At 51.5% G+C, this 16,284-nt stretch overlaps 1 protein-coding gene across 6 annotated transcripts in view; it reads right to left on the bottom strand.

The window, feature by feature from the left end:
• Positions 1 to 756: 756 nt before the first annotated feature.
• Positions 757 to 16,284, bottom strand: part of Ripor1 (RHO family interacting cell polarization regulator 1) — an 18,255-nt gene continuing 2,727 nt past the window's right edge. For 2 of the 6 annotated variants that reach the window (XM_031341199.1, XM_031341201.1), the window contains exons 2-22: positions 8,421 to 8,547; positions 8,155 to 8,307; positions 7,919 to 7,997; positions 7,529 to 7,552; positions 7,383 to 7,436; positions 7,099 to 7,251; positions 6,921 to 6,984; positions 6,792 to 6,835; positions 6,581 to 6,706; positions 5,945 to 6,093; positions 5,740 to 5,869; positions 4,207 to 5,655; positions 3,997 to 4,118; positions 3,013 to 3,145; positions 2,616 to 2,751; positions 2,328 to 2,489; positions 1,966 to 2,124; positions 1,663 to 1,859; positions 1,494 to 1,577; positions 1,316 to 1,406; positions 757 to 1,175 (exon numbers count right to left, since the gene is read on the bottom strand). In XM_031341199.1, the coding sequence (XP_031197059.1) occupies positions 1,078 to 1,175; positions 1,316 to 1,406; positions 1,494 to 1,577; positions 1,663 to 1,859; positions 1,966 to 2,124; positions 2,328 to 2,489; positions 2,616 to 2,751; positions 3,013 to 3,145; positions 3,997 to 4,118; positions 4,207 to 5,655; positions 5,740 to 5,869; positions 5,945 to 6,093; positions 6,581 to 6,706; positions 6,792 to 6,835; positions 6,921 to 6,984; positions 7,099 to 7,251; positions 7,383 to 7,436; positions 7,529 to 7,552; positions 7,919 to 7,997; positions 8,155 to 8,307; positions 8,421 to 8,524 (3,711 nt within the window). In that variant the 5' untranslated portion in view covers positions 8,525 to 8,547 and the 3' untranslated portion in view covers positions 757 to 1,077. Of the gene's footprint in view, positions 1,176 to 1,315; positions 1,407 to 1,493; positions 1,578 to 1,662; positions 1,860 to 1,965; positions 2,125 to 2,327; positions 2,490 to 2,615; positions 2,752 to 3,012; positions 3,146 to 3,251; positions 3,768 to 3,996; positions 4,119 to 4,206; positions 5,656 to 5,739; positions 5,870 to 5,944; positions 6,094 to 6,580; positions 6,707 to 6,791; positions 6,836 to 6,920; positions 6,985 to 7,098; positions 7,252 to 7,382; positions 7,437 to 7,528; positions 7,553 to 7,918; positions 7,998 to 8,154; positions 8,308 to 8,420; positions 8,548 to 9,374; positions 9,826 to 16,284 lie in introns of those variants that run through there. The other 4 variants (XM_031341197.1, XM_031341198.1, XM_031341200.1 and 1 more) reach the window with 4 other exon arrangements.

Raw genomic sequence — 16,284 nt, 5'->3', positions numbered from 1 at the left:
TTTCTAGCCATGGGTATGGAACTCCCTCAGGACCTTCTTAGCAAAGTCCTGCCATCTCACCCGCAAGTTCCTCCTAACCTGGGTTAACAAACTCCTGTGCTGGAGGCAGGGAAGCCCTGTCTTGTGAGTCCTACTTCCTCCACACAGGTCTGCCGGCTGCTGGAGGGGACACAGAGTTCACAGGTTTGTTATTACAGGGAAGGAGGAGCCTCAGGGAGGGAAAGACCTTGCAGTCTTGGTTCACAGGGCAGCCATCCGGGTCTCCCATCTCCCAGGCTTAAGCTCCTCCCCTCAGCAAGGATTTCGCCCCTCTCCCCTCAACCTAAAGTTGCTTCTTGAGGTCCATTGAAGGAAAGAAGCTGCCTGGTCAGAAGGGAGCATACAGAAGCCTACCGCCCAGTGATGCAGTTCTGCTGCCCCCTGGTGGTGGCAGCTCAGGCACTCCTTGCGGCTTACTCTCTGCTCTCTAGCCACAGCTGCTCTATAATCAGGGCCTTCTCTGGGCCAGCTGCCGAGCTTAGATCCACACGGGCTATATAGTTCCCAGGCTCAGCTGCAGGCTCAGCCTGTTCAACCGTGTTAGTTCCCTTCTGTGTCTCTTCTCCAAGCCCAACCCTGGACTCTGGGCTTTCTTCCACCAGGATTTCCAGGGCAAATGCTCATGTGGTTGTCACAGTTGGGGTGTGGACACAACAGTGCCAGGAAGAGCACATCAGAAGGTGTTGGAGCAGAGGCTCGGGAGTTCACCAAGCCATGTAGGAAACACATTTTGCTTTTTTATTTTCTGTAAAACTCTGTAAATAAAATACAAAACCAAGGGATGTGGTGAGGCAGAGCAAGCTGACCAAATGGCCAGGCCTCTGACACTGTTTGTGGCAAAGACTATGCAGAACCACAGCTGGGAGGCACTTCATTTCAGGCATTCTGCCAACCCCAGTGGTAACAAAAGAATATATTAGATTTTCATGGATAGGAATTTGTGGGGAGAGGTGACTGGATCCAGCCCTCACCCTCCCTGCCAGTGCCTGGTGAGCCCTGAAAATGAGGGAAGGGACACTGGGAGCCGGCGATTTGAGTTCAGAATGCTGTGCTGGCCATGCTGCTGGGCCCAAATATGCAGGGCAGAGCATCCAGGGCCTCCTCCAGCTGTCGGTGAGCAGACTGTCCTTCTTCCCCTACAACGTGCAAAGACAAGGTCAAGAGTGGGCCTGGCATCTTCCAGGCCCTCCCATCCCTGGCATTAGCTCACCCTACTCCCAAGAGCCAAGATGTTCCCAAGTCCCCTTAACTTGTGTCTCCCACTTCCCAGCCTCACCGCACTGCTGTAGGCTCTGCCGGGCAGCTTCCCGCACAGCCTCCGTGTCTGTTTGGCACAAGTACACCAGGGGCTCAATGCCCTCAGGAGCCTATCAGCAAGCAAAATATTGAGGCATGTTCAGTGTAACAAGCAGCAATAGCCCTGGAGGGAGTGAGAGTGTTGGGCAGGGAGTCACCTTGATGCAGCCCAAAGCCAGGCATCCGGCCACTCGAGTCTGCACATCCTCATCCTCAAGCTGGTCCAGGAAGCACAGAAGAGCCTGGAGAAGAGTGGGATGCCAGACATTTAGACACTAAGAGCCCTCAACCCTAACCTCACCTACAGGAAGATCCTGCCAAACTCACCCTTTCCCGGAAGGCAGGACCAAGCGACAGGCTCCGAAGCTGAGTGCTGACAGCAGCCATAACTTTGTTGTTGCCGTGGACCAGCAGGGAGCTAAGAGCCCGAAGCCCATCCTTTCTCAGGCGCCCCTCCGGCGCTAACCTTAGAGCTTTCAGCACAACTGCCTGGTCATCGGAGTTCAGGTTCTGTACCAGTAACACTAAAAGAAGCAGTGGGGGAGAAGTGCTTTGTCCTCATCCCTCAACATTCACACCCTCAGGACCCCCCATGGAGCCAGCATCCCGTGGCCAGGACCACTCCCTCACCCTCCTCTGCAGTTTCTGTCACATAGGCATCCATGGAGGGGCTGTCCAAGGTTTCTACATAACTCCAGAACTGGAAGATGGTGAACTGCTCCCCGGGGCCTGGTTGGGGCCTCCTGGGTAGCTTCTGCCCCAGGGCATCTTCCAGGAACTTCACACACACTGTGGAAGACAGTACCACAGCCTGAGCTGGAACAGACCTAGACCTCTAAGGGGGAAGAAAATGCCCCTGCTCTGGCTCATGCCCAGGGACTCCCTTGTCCACACTCGGAGGACAAGCATTCTCTTCAGTGCTCAATTTGTCAGTCCCTAAGGGAGCTGAGAAGAAAGGAAGGGGCAGGTAGGCAGGCAGCCCACTTACTCACCAGCCTCGGCTAAGCCTGGCTGGCGCAGGGACAGACGGGCACTGTACTGGCTGCAGAAAGTGAAGAGCACCTGCTCCACAGGGCAGATGAAGGGGCTGAGTCCCTCTGTACACTGGTCCCAAAAGGTCAGGAAGCCGGGCCGAGAGGCAGAGAACTGTACCACTGTGAGGGATGAGGAAATCCATCAGCAACAGAACAAACCAGGCAGGAGGAGCAGGCATGCAGATAGGAGTAGGCTAGGTGTGAACTCCAGACGTACATTAAAGCCCAGGCCCAAGAGGCCCTTACCTTCCTGGGCAGATGTGGCAGAGTTCCCCCAAAGCTTGCTGTGCTCGCACACTTCCTGGAGCACACGCCTTTCCCTCAGCAGCCTTTCTAGGGCCCAGGCCTCCTGGCAGCGCAGGGGCCCAAATGTGCCCAGTTTCTAGAGGACAACAGTTGCCAAGTAATTTAGTCTTCATGGCAAGGGTTAAGGAGGATGGGGACAGGGGAGTACAGGTCCCAGCATGCAATGGGAGAGGCCAAAGTAGGAGTATAAGAGGTATTACATTCAATAGGCAGTAAATGTCAGGACCCTGGAGCATTGCAATATAGAACTGAGAGGTTTAAGAGGGTTGGATTGGAATTCAGGGCTCCTTGGGATAAGTGGCTGGGGGCTGGGAGGAAGGGGATATTAACCCCTCACCAGCAGGAGGCGGCTGCAGTGGTACAGGTGCTGGACCAAGGCAGCATCCAGGGCTGAACACCCTGTGCTTAGACACTGGGCATTTGATGAGTCTAGTCTGTCTTCTGCCACAACCTCTGGACTGCTTGTGGGCCTGAGAGAAAAAAATGGAAGAAATGAACCCCCCCCCCCAAGAGCACACATCACCTTCTGGTCATCAGAATTTATTTTTATTAAATTCCTCCCACTCAGAATGGAAGAATAACATGAAGACACACACACTAGGTAAGTTCACAGGAGACTTAGGGGAGAACAAGGCTGTAACCAGCAATGAGTAATACGGGTCTTTATAGTCAGTCTACTTTTTTTGCTACCTCTGCTAGGACCAAAGGGGCTGCTGGGCCCGAGATGGGCGCCAGTAGGATTGCAGGCGGGATGGTCTATGAAATGTGGGTTGTAAGGGACGCAGGGCTTGGGACTGGAATCTAGGAAGTCGTAAATGGAGGAGGGACCGGGTGCGACTCTCAAATCTGAATCGGTAAAATCTGTTCCAGGAATGAGAGCCGAGCAGCCGGGGCCTCCGGGAGAGTCGGGGTCTTGATGGAGGGGGATGATGCTGGGGGACACAGGGTGCATGAGGTGGCGCTGAAAGAGCTCCTTCACAAGGTGGGTCCAAGGTGAGGTCAAGGGAAAGAAGAGAGGCAGGAGACTCACAAGCTGATGGGGACGTACAGGGGAGGCAGACACTGCTGAGATGAACAGGGTGGCCAGAAACACTGGGATAGATGGAGTTGGTAACATGGACATCAAAGATACATGAGGTATACATGTAAAAACACAGCTACACTGACACAAGCCCATCCTCATGCATTCTACCTGGCCACTTCCCATCTTGCCTTTCTCCCAACCCACCTGCTCCTCTGCCTCACATTGCTTTTTACCTCTTCCCCTTCATCTCTCCCCGCCCCACCAAGTTCCCAGTCTTGCCTTGCCTGGCCGCCTCACCTGTCCCCAGGACTGTCATTGTCTTCATCTTCATCATCATTGAGGAAACTGAAGCTCTCCAGGGCGTGCTCCACAGTGATGCTAAGACTGGAGGCCCGGCTTCGAGTCAGGCCTTGTCTCTGCTGGGATTGTAAAGAGGGTCAGCGCTACTGCCACTGGTTGGCAACTGTCCCCGTGTAGCCTCAGTCCAGCTCAGTCTAGCTTCCTTACCATGAGCAGACTCTCCAGCCGAGTCACCTCCTGCTCCAGGCCCTGCAGCTCAGGGAACTGACCACGATAGTCATCCAGAGCAGCCATCAGGGTCCCGAGAGCCTCTTCAAGCCTTCTGTCCCCAGCTCCCCCAGTTGCTTCAGGGGCTGGGGCTTGAGCAACTGTGGCCAGGCTACATTCTGAATGTAGGGGTTCAGGGGCTATGGATGAGGGAGAGGAACTTGGGCTCTTAGGGATTTGTTCTGGGGAACCTGGGGCAGGGCTTGTAAGGGGTTTTGAACCAGAGGATGCGAGACTCTGGTAAGAGGTGCAGGATGCTGTGGGGTCTGCTTTAGTGTAGGGGGTAGAGGCCAGGTGACTACAGGGCAGAGGCTCAGTGCCTGGGGCAGTGGGTTCTGCAGAGCAGCTGGAGATTACAGCAATGTCTCTAGAAGGGGAGGGGCTTTCAGTTGTAGAAATGGGACTTGTAGTGGTCTGGACTGGGCCCACAGCACTGGTGCTACGAGCTGACATCTTGGCTTCTTGAGTAGGACCAGTGGTACTGGGGCTGGGGCTTGGAGTAGCATGGCTGAGGCTTGGGGTAGCATTGGAGGAGCTTAGAATAGTGCAGGCGGGATTTACAATGGTATGTGTGGGGCCTGGGGTAGTGTGCACGGGGCTCGGAGTGCTATGTGTAGGGCTTACAGTAGTGTGAGTGAGGCTTATAGTAGTACGGGTAGGGCTTGGGGTAGTGTGAGTGGGGCTTGTGGTAGTCTGGATTGAGTCTGTAGCATTGGGGATGGCGCCTGTGGAGGTGAGGGAAGAGGGTTTGTGGGTAGAACCTATAGTGGTGGAAATTAGGCTTGGAACACTGTTGATAGGGCTTACAGCACTATATGCAGAGCTTGTAGTAGTATGTGTGATGCTTGGCAACTCAGAGGAGCCAGAGTCTGTGGCTTTGTGAACTAAGTCTAGCTGTGCAGATGGGGCAGGGCCCATAAATGTGGGGGCAGAGCCAGTTGTACTGAGGGCGGTACTTGTGGCGGAATGGCCATTGTCGACGACAGGAGGAACGCTACTGACATGCTCCACATGGGTGGAATCTGGATATACAAGTGGGCTAGGCCCTGGGGTGGGGCTTTTTGAGTCCACAGCTTCCACGGCCTCAGTCAAGGCAGCATCCACGCTGGCTTCGCTGATGTGGCTGAGAGTCCGGCTGTAAGGGGCATGCCCATTGACCTGGGCTGGGGTCACAGCTGCCTCTTCATCCATGGAACCAGATATGAGGCTCTCTGGCCTTCGGAAGGCAACTTGGACAGGCAGGGGCTCGGGCTGTTGCACCAGAGGCTTGGGAGTTGATGAGTGCCGAGCGGTGCCTGAGAGCTGTGGGCTGGACGAATCATCTGAAGACTCAGAGGATAGGGACCATGCCGTCCCATTCTCTAGCTCCTCCTGCCGCCGTAACATGTTCTATGAGAGAAAGAAGTACACTCCAGGGTCACACCAGAGAGACCCAGGGAGGTGGTAAGATCTGGGGCCTGCACTTTGACTCACATAAAAGGCCTGTTCCCGAAGCGAGGGTGTGTCTGGTGGGCTCTGGCTATAGGTGGAAAATCGCTTGGTGACCGTGGAAGCCTTGTTGACTGTAGAAGCAGCTGAGGGCTGGTCATCCTTGTCAAAGGGACTGTGAAGGGAAAAAAGATGTTAGTTATGCTACAACCTTCCTTTGCCCTGCCCTAAGCCCTTCACTCCTACCTACCTCCATATGACTTCTAGGCTGAGCTTGATAGTACCAAGATCATTGATATCCACAGCCACAACCTGAGGCAGGGCGGCAAATAGGTCCTTGGTCTCACAGGAGACACTGCCCACGACTACATGGTTAGCCAGTCCTTTTAATTCTGTCACCTGTAGCCAAGAGTGCATAGAGAGGTCACACAAGCGTAGGGACTTCTGGGCATTCAGAAATCTGAATTTGCACAGAGGTTTTAAGATAGTCACAGGGTCATGAGGCCATGCAGGTGACTTGAGGATGAGAGTTCTAGGGATCATAAGGCCATGGAGGCGATCTGGGAGCAAGAGCATTGTACAAGTCCAAGTTGGTATGGTCACTGGGATTATAGGTTCACAGCCTTATGGGAGTTCAGGAAACCAAATATTCACAAGGTCAGGATATCATTAGGTCTCAGTATCAAAGTCATGAGGTATAGGAGTTACAAAGTTGTTTTCAAGGCCCACAGAAGGGGGGCTATGGGAGTTAAAGAGGTTATGGAGTCGTATGTAGAGGGCCATAGAGCTATACGAGACCATAGGAATGACAGATTGTCACAAGGAATTCACAGGATAGTGGGTTCACAGGAACTAGCTGTCTTATGGATCTGGTCAGAGAAATCACCTTGATAGACAGGAATTCTGTGAGTAGAGGAAGAAAGACGGTCTCTTCACTGTCCCACACCTGCTTCCCACTACTCTCTATTCGGCCTCGCAACTTCCAACGCTGACGACCATATTTCATGCAGATCTGGGGAAACAGGCAGGATGAAGCAGCTCTCGGGACGGCAGCTTCCTAAGCTTCCATCCCAGCTTTCTCATGCACAGCCTCATACCTCATATTGATCGCCCACACACAGCCTGGCGAAGCCAGCCAGCCCTGGGCACAAAAGGAGAAGATGAGCCATGCTGAGGGCCTTAAGCATCCCCACTCCTGCCTCTCTTCTGCCTCTACAACTCAGTACCTTTCATCCGGAGATGAAACTCGCCCAGCTGGGCCTCCAGCTCATTCTCCAGAAGACACATGCTCTGGGAAGAGAGGGCGAGGTGGGGGTGGGGATAAGAATGTGAGGGAATGATGAACTAATCTTCTCTCACCAGCCCACACCTTGTGACTCTGCCACAGTGGTCCTCATCTCTCACCTCTGTATACTCTCGATGGCCTCGAGTGGCCTCAGCCAGGCTGTCTCGGGCCTCTCGACTCCCTGGGGACCCAGTGCTATAGGCACGGACCATGTTGTAGGCACCATCCCGGAGACGCCGCTGGACACAGTATGCTTCATACAGCTCATCAATCTGGAAAGGTGACAATAGGGTAGCAGGAGGGGACTCACCACCCCGAACCGCTGGGGTTGTCTGAGATGGACCTTCCCCTTTCCCCACCATCTCCTCCCACTTCCCACGATGCATGCATGCTGCACAAGTACCTTACTGGCATGGAATTCCAGCCGTCGAAGAAAACGTTCAATGGACTTGACTTGCTAAGAGAGAGTTGAGTCAGAAAGAGCCTAAATCTCAGGACTCTTTCCTGAGCCAGCTCCCTCCCAACACTATTCTACATGCATACACTTACCTTGTCCAAGTCATACAGGAAGCCCTACAGAGGGAAATAAGAACAGATGCTTAGAAAGCACAAGGAGGACCCCAGGAAGGTAACTGCCCATCCAGCTATTCTTCAGTATTCAACAGAAATATTTCCTCCTTTGACCTTCCTCTTCCCAGGAAGAAGGAAGCACCTCTCCCGTGCACTGCCATATAATCTCTTGCTGTCCTGGGTAAGGCCTGAACTCTCCCACTGGAAACTTCTAGGTCTCAAGCAGAAGGTACACTCCAAAGAAGTTAGGATAGAAACACCTACCAGCTCACCCCAGAACACAGCCCAATATCATACAAGGTTGACTTGCCCATCTCCTACACTATAGAGACTAGGGGTGGTCCTGGGCATCCCCTATCAATTACTCACTAGGCGGGAATTCCTTTTGGACTCCTTTATCTGGCGCTGGAGCTTCTCCTGCTCCTGCTGATGCACTTCCAAGTAGGCCCTGGTGGAGAGGCAAAGGACAAGAGTCAACTTATCCAGCCTCGAGCTGACAGGGTGCTAGTGGTAAGAAAAGGGTGCAAAGCTAGGGAAGATTCAAACTGGCAGAGAGAAGCCTATGTGGAATCCTGGGACATTACATGAAAGAGGAGATCGCTTACGTTAGTCCTCGCTTAAGAGCAGAGTACACCAGGTCCAGCCTCTCTGGCTGTGGCACCTTGGGGGCTGGGTGGGCCACAGAAAACATCCTTGACACTCGGGAGAGCACTAGGGGCTTCCGTGGGGGCCCTGGTGGGCTGAAGACGGTGAAGCTCCTGAAGAAGAGACTGCCTTTAGAAAGGGGTAAGCAAGAATCCCCCAAACCCTCACTACCCCAGTTCCAACCCCATCTAACTCTCTCAACCCCATTAAAACCCTTGCCGCGTACCTGGGCCCGCGCTCGTGGCTGCCGAGGACGCCTGCGAAGGACTGGCTCCTACTGACCCGGGCGCTGAGCAGGCGGCGCTGCGGCCGCACCGACAGGGACATCATGGAATGAGTTCGCGCGGGACTCCCTGGGGGTGGCGGGGGTGTGTGTCCAGCACCAATCGGGTCCCTGAAGCCCCCTTCCCGTGACTGGGTCCCAGGGCTGGAGCAAGCCCTCCCTGGTCGCCAGGTACAGCTGCCCCAGGGGGTTCCAGCCTCGGCAGTCTTAGCCTCATTGGCCCCCACACTAATGACAGGGCAGTGGCTGGAGACTCGGCCTCGGACTCAGCGTGGCCTCCGCCGGCCCCTACTTCCTGCGGAGGTGCGGGCTCCGCCTGTCGCGGGGCAGGAAGGGGGTGTCTCGCGGGGACCCTCCTCCAGCTGGGAAGGAGCAGGAAAGGGGCGGGGCGCGCAAAGAATGTGCGGAAGCGCCTGTTTACCCGGGGGCGGGGCGGCATCCCCAGCCCTTCCCCTGATCGCCCCCCCCTCCGTGGACTGAGAGGTGGGGTACCACCACCCCGGGAGGCCGTGGGAGGTCATGGGGCGGGGCACGCATTCGGATCTCAGTAGACCTGAGACAAGTAACCCACCGCCCAGTGTAAACACTGCCCCCAACTCAGGCCGACTCGCAGGCTCCTCGACGCCAGAATCCTCCCGGCTGGGAGCCCGGGGATTCCCGGGGTTGGGGGGATGCCGAGTGAAAAGTGCCCTGCCACCTCCACTTTTCTATAAACCTGACTTGGAAACCGAGTCTTGGACTCAAGGTTCTCCTGCCCTTGGAGGGAAGGAGTCCACGGCCGAACCCCTAACCCAGCCTATTCCCAACGAACCGCGCACTTAGTCTAAGCTCCCAGAATCCCGTCTGCACCCCTTGTGGCCATCTCTGGAGCCTACGCAGCTCCAAGCCAAGTCCTACCTCTCTTTTTGGAGTTCATAGTAAGTTCCGGACGGCCCCCGACTCACGCTCACCCACTGTGTCCCGCTGGCCCGGGGCTTTTCGGTACCAGCCCCGTTGGGCTCCAAGCTCACTGCCAGCGGCTCTGGCCCTGGTTTCTGGCTGCTCTCGGCGCCTCCTGCCCGCCCAGTTCCTGCCTCCTGACTCAGCCCGCCGGGATGGGGCGGGACTGGTCTCCTGGACTAAGGTGGCACCGAACCTCAGTCTGCTTATCCTCTGTTAGGGGTTACTAAGGGCTCCCTTCGCAGTGGGCTGACACAGGGTTTGTGGCTTGGGACGCTTGTGAAGGGAGTGAAGGACAGATAAAGAGACTATGGGAGTCTGCAATAGAAAGGTGTGCAAAGGGCTGGAGAGATAGCCCCAGCCGTTAAGAGTGCTTGCTAGCTTCTCTTCCAGAGGACCCAGGTTCAATTCCCAGCACCCACATGGCAGCTCACAACTGTCTATAACTCCAGTTCCAAGGGATCTGACACCCGCACACAGACATACACAGGCAAAAAACCACCAATACACATGAAATGAAATATGTCCAAATGTACCCGCTGAGAAAAGATTCACATAGAAAGACTGGGTTCTATATGTGTGAAGGGGGCAAGTAGGAGGTTGGGGGATTGAGTACAGGAGTTGTACCAATGGGTGACACTGGATAGTAAGGACTCTGAAGAAGCTGAGGAGACAAAGGGGTGGAAGTGGGGCTATCCCTAAAGCCCCCTTACACCTGTGTCTCTCCTTTCTCTTGGGCCAAGGGAAAATGATCTCTATTACCCACCCAGGGTTTCCCCTTAGAGTGGAAGATAGGACTGTTTTCTTCTACCCATGGCTCTCCCGTCAAGTCCTGAATTCCCTTGGACTGGCTTTCTTGATCCCAGCATCTCTTAAACATCCAGCTTGAACTATGTGTTCCTGTGAACTGCCTACCTAACTTTCATGCATCTTTCAGCGCCCCCACCCAACACCCTAGCCTAATCACCTGCTCTTGAATGCCCTTTTCCTAAACCACAGCCTCACTGTCCGTAATCTCTCCATCACCACTGCCACATCTGTTTGTTACCTGAGACCACTGGTCCCCTGGGCCCACAACTCATTTATTCAACTACCCACTGAATGGCAAGCACGTGCCAATCACTGGCGATACAGCCCTGAAATTCAGAGACACCACTGTGCACACAGATCACGGTCCTCCTCTGCTTGCTTTCTCTTCCAGCTCCCTCCCACCTTCCTTCCCTGCCTTCTCTGCACATCCTCTTCCCAGCCTACATCCACAGCCAGCCTTCTATCTCTTGCCTGCTGTTAGCATCCTCAGCTCTCCACATATCTATCTTCCCTGGCAGAAACCAATCCTGGCAAACCTTCTCCCTCTCCTTGCAGCTCCTACACTCACCCTGGATTGAGCTCAGAGGTCTTGGCACAGCAGCCTGGCTGGAATCACCATGCAATCGTCAACCATAGATGGTTCTCACTTCCTACCTGGGAAATTATCCTGTATGGCTCTAGTCTTTTTCTCCCTCCTCAGAAAAGATGGATGCCTCAGACTTTTCTATTCAACTCACCAGTAAATTCAAGTCACTCTCACTTCAAAACTGAAAACTATCTGAATGCCCATTGATAACAGAATCACTATGGATGAAAAGTATGAAAAACAAACAAATACATGCAGTAGTATGGATGAACCCTACAGGTATAGTGACCAGTGACAGACACAATACACAAGTAAGGAGACATTATTCCCTTGGATGTTCAAAAACAAGGGTGAGGGCTGAAGAGATGGCTCAGCTGTTAAGAGTACTGACTGCTCTTCCAGAGGTCCTAAGTTCAATTCCCAGCAACCACATGGTGGCTCACAATCATCTGTAATGGGATCTGATGCCCTCTTCTTCTGGTGTGTCTGAAGACTGGTACAGTGTACTCACACAAAATAAAAATAAATCTTAAAAAAAACAAACAAACAAACAAAACAAGTGTGAAAGTGTCTGGGCATGGTGGCCCATCCCTATCATCTCAGAAGGCAGAGGCAGGAGGATCAGATGTTTGTGGCTAACCTATGCTACAAGGTTAGCCTAGGCTACATGAGAGCCTGTCTCAAAAAGCAAAAACAAAAACAGAACAAAAAGCACACAAAACCAGTTTATGATGGCAGAGGTTAGATCCGTAATTTGTCCTGGTTGATTTCTTCCAACTTGACACAAGCCTAGCCATATTTGGAAAGAGACTCTTTACCTGAGAAAATGTCTCTGCCAGATTGGGCTTTAGGCAAGAAGCCTTTCTTGTTGTTTGTTTATTTGTTTGAGACAGGATCTAGCTATGTAGCTTTGACTGGCTGGCCTGAAACTTGCTATGTAGACCAGGTTAACCTTGAACTCATAGAGATCTGCCTGCCTCTGCCTCCTGAGTGCTGGGATTAAAGGCATGTGCCACCACAACTGGCATTCTAGTTTTTAATGATGGATGTGAGAGAGCCCAATCCAACTAGGGGTGGTGCTTCCTGCTTGCAAGTGATCCTGGAGTGTACAAGAAAGCAAACTGAGCAAGCCATGGGAAGCAAGCCAGTAAGCAACAATCCTCCATGGCTTCTGTTTCAGTTCCTGCCACCAGGTTCCTGCCCTGCCTGAATTCCTGCCCCAACTCTCTTCAGTTACCTGGAAATCTAAAGTGAAATAAACCCTTTCTTCTCCAAGGTTGCTTTTGGTCATGGTGTTTTATTACAATAATGAAGTTCTAAGTCAGACAATAGTTATCCTTAGGCTGTAACTGGACGGAGGCAAAGGGGCCTTCTGAAGTGTTAGCAAGGTTCGACTTCCTGATCATACACAGGAGTGTTCCATTACAAAATAGCTCACGATATACAATTAGGGCAGACCTCTGTGTGTGTGTGTGTGTGTGTGTGTGTGTGTGTGTGTGTGTGTCTGTCTGTCTGTCTGTCTGTCTGTCTGTCTGTCTGTCTATGTTTGTGTCTAGGAGTGATAGGGTCTTAGTTATATTCCCCAAGCAATTCTTAGGCTCAAGCAGTCTTGCTGCCCTAGCTTTTTGAAAAGCTTGGACCTTAGGTGTATGCCACAGTGCCTGCCTATTTTCTGCACACATTCGAGTACATTATACTGTAGGATTTAAGTAAATAACTACAGGTACTCTAGAATTTAGCTCAATAGTAAAGTATATGCTTAGCATGTTCAGAGCTTTGGATTCAATCCCTAGCAAGACACACACACACACACACACACACACACACACACACACAAAGTGAATGAGTAACAATAGAAAAGAAATTCCCTCCCCATGTGTCCTATGTCTTGCTCTTCCCATTCCTCACCCCATCACCCCATTGCTTCTTCTGAGTCAAGTTTCTGGAAGAATGGTCTACTTCCATTTCCTAGCCACACCCACCTACTCCTCTCCCCAGGATGGCTGGCTTTTTTCACCCACCCCTCCAGTGGCTAGTCTTGAGGTCAACAATGACCTCTCTGTTGCTGAATCAACCCTATATCTAATGTCTAGTCCTTATCCTGCTTTATCTCAATAAAGTATTCAACTTGGTGGTTCCCTTCCTTTTCCTTAAGCCCTTCCTTCTCTTGAATTTCAAGAAGCAGCATACTTCTGTTTTTTTACCTACCTCTTTAGCCACACATTTCCACCCCCAGAGAGGACCGGTTTCTCCATTTATCCCCACGTGGACTTCATTGTTTTGGCTCTTGGGCTACATACCTCTGTCAGCACCCTTATCTCTCCTCAACCAAACCACCCTGCTTATCCAACTGTCCCCCAGTTGTCTCCCCACACACTAACTGATGGCGTGTAGCAGCTTGTAAAGAGAGATGAGCTGAGTTTGAGGTCACTGGACTGATCACATTCCCAGTCTTAAGCACCCCAGGACAGTCCTGTTGCCTACATGTCTAGTTGTTCAAAACAGAAACTGGGAGTCATCCTCCATGCTGCTGTGAGTTGTACCCCACCTCCACTCAGTCACCCACTCTTGGCTCATCAAGCTTCTAGATAGCTCTAGATCCAGTGCTGATGGTACAACCTGAGAGGCTGAGGCAGTAGGATCAAAACTACAAAGTCAGCCTGGCTAACTTACTAAGAATCCATCACAAAATTTAATATGCGTGCGTGCGTGCGTGCGTGCGTGCGTGCGTGCGTGCGTGCGTGTGTGTGTGTGTGTTAAAGTTTGGGGGTATAGTTCAGTGGTAAAGTGCTTGGTCAGCTTGCTTAAAGTCCTAGTTTAGGGGCTGGAGAGATGGCTCAGCGGCTAAGAGCACTGACTGCTCTTCCAGAGGTCCTGAGTTCAATTCCCAGCAACCACATGGTGGCTCACAACCATCTGTAATGGAATCTGATGCCCTTTTCTGAAAGTGTGTCTGAAGACAGCTACAGTGTACTCACATACATAAAATAAATAAATCTAAAAAAAAAAAATTATAAAAAAGGGCTGGTGAGATGGCTCAGCAGATAAGAACACCGACTGCTCTTCTAAAGGTCCTGAGTTCAAATCCCAGCAACCACATGGTAGCACACAACCACTCAATAATGAAATCTGATGTCCTCTTCTGGTGCATCTGAAGACAGCTACAGAGTACTTATTTATAATAATAAACAAATCTTTGGGCCAGAGCGAGCGGGGCCGAGTGGGGCCGAGTGGGGCCTACGGGATCGAGCAGAGGTCCTAACAGTCAAATCCCAACAACCAGATGAAGGCTCACAACTATCTGTACAACTACAATGTGTACTCATATACATAAAATTTTTAAAAAGTCCTAGTTTAATACCCAGTACACCCACCCACCCACCCACACACACACACACACACAGAGTATGTTCTCTAGAATCCACACCTTCACATCAGGTCCAGGCTATTGCCAGCTGTACCCTAGAATCGCATAGCAACCTCCTAGTATGCTCCCTGTCTCCCTTTATCCTGCAATCAGCCATTCTTTAGTCACCAGCAGTCTTGAAAATTCCAGTCATCAACAATTAAACAAACAAACAAACAAACAAAAGGCATTATGCTGTACAAAAATCATTTAATTCCAGCAAGAAAACCTATATATAGGTGAGTCTTATTAACCCTGCTTCACAGATGAGGTCACTTGGCTGGATGTGACCTTGGGTGAGTCCTTCAGCTTTTGGACTTCAGCTCTAATGAGGATAATGTGCATAACCGCTGCTGGAAGCCTGGAGTGGGGTACCTCCATCCTCAGGGAGTGTTAAGGGAAGGGTGTGTAGTGCCCAAGGATAAGCCGAGGCTTTCTGACCTAAGACCCTAAATCTTTAAAATTTCTCCATTCAGACTCTTAGGAAAATTTCACAGCTACCTGCTGCCCCAAGAATAAAGACCTACGCTTCCTTCCCAGGTCCCTGTCCTCTAGCCACTGTGACCCTCTTCCTGCCACACTTAAGGTCCTTAGCATCTGGGCAGCAAACCCATTCCTCCCAAACCAGCTTTCCGTGTGTGTGTGTGTGTGTGTGTGTGTGTGTGTGTGTGTGTGTGTGTGTTGCTAGGTTCAAACTAAGGACCTAGGTAGGCAAGCACTCTACAACTCAGCTGCATCCCAGCCCCCTCTTCCCTCTCCCCTTAGCCTGCTTAACTCCCTCCCATTTTCTTCTGTCCCCCTAACAACTTCTCCCAGGAAGCCTGCCCTGAGTTGGTTCCCCCTTTTTGGTGCCTCTACAGCTTCCTCTCTCTGATCCTCAAGGCCACATAGCTAGTTGTAGTTCTCCAGGGTCTATCTTCCCACCAGTCTATACTCTCTGGGTCCTGGGGCCTACCTGCCTGCCCACTACTCTAAACTTCAGCACCTAAGCATCTGAAAGAAGGAGGGAGCTGAGTTGAGGAGCTGGGCTGCTCAGTCTTTGAAACAGGATCCTGACCTGCTAGAAGGGTAGACCATTGGACACAAATCTGGGTCTACCCTGATTCCCCCTACCCAACTTAAGACTCTTCCCACTTGGGGCTGGTGAGATGGCACAGCGGGTAAGAGTACCGTCTGCTCTTCCGAAGGTCGAGAGTTCAAATCCCAGTAACCACATGGTGGCTCACAACCACCTGTCTTCAGGTGTGTCTAAAGACAGCTACAGTGTACTTATGTATAATAACAAATAAATCTTTAAAAAAAAAAAAAGATTCTTCCCACTAGAGGGCAGGAGAGACGGGAGAGATGGCTCAGAGGTTAAGAGCACTCACTGACTGTTCTTCCAAAGGTACTGAATTCAAATCCCAGCCACCACATGGTGGCTCACAACCACCCATAATGAGATCTGACCCCTCTTCTGGTGTGTCTGAGGACAGCTACAGTGTATTTAATTATTATAATAATAAATAAACCTTAAAAAAAAAAGAATCTTCCCACTAGGGGGCGGGAGAGATGGCTCAGTGGTTACAAGCACTGACTGCTCTTCCAGAGGTCCTGAGTTCAATTCCCAGCAACCACATAGTGGCTCACAGCCATCTACAATGGGATCTGATGCCCTCTTCTGGTGTGTTTGAAGGCAGCTACATTGTAGCCATATATATCAAATAAATATTTTTTTGTTTTGTTTTTTGTTTTGTTTTGTTTTTCAAGATAGGGTTTCTCTGTGTAACCCTGGCTGTCATGGAACTCACTCTGCAGACCAGGCTGGTCTCAAACTCAGAAATCCGCTTGCCTCTGCCTCCCAAGTGCTGGGATTATAGGCATGTGCCACCACTGTCCGGCAATAAATAATTCTTTTTTTTTTTTAGATTTATTTATTTATTATATGTAAGTACACTATAGCTGTCTTCAGACACTCCAGAAGAGGGTGTCTGATCTTATTAAGGATGATTGTGAGCTACCATGTGGTTGCTAGGATTTGAACTCAGGACCTTCGGAAGAGCAGTCAGTGCTCTTAACCACTGAGC

The sequence above is a fragment of the Mastomys coucha genome, unplaced genomic scaffold (genome assembly GCF_008632895.1).
Source record: "Mastomys coucha isolate ucsf_1 unplaced genomic scaffold, UCSF_Mcou_1 pScaffold22, whole genome shotgun sequence".
Classification (NCBI taxonomy): domain Eukaryota; kingdom Metazoa; phylum Chordata; class Mammalia; order Rodentia; family Muridae; genus Mastomys; species Mastomys coucha.
Note: the sequence above shows the minus strand (reverse complement) of the source record. Positions and strands in the feature narration are given on the sequence as shown.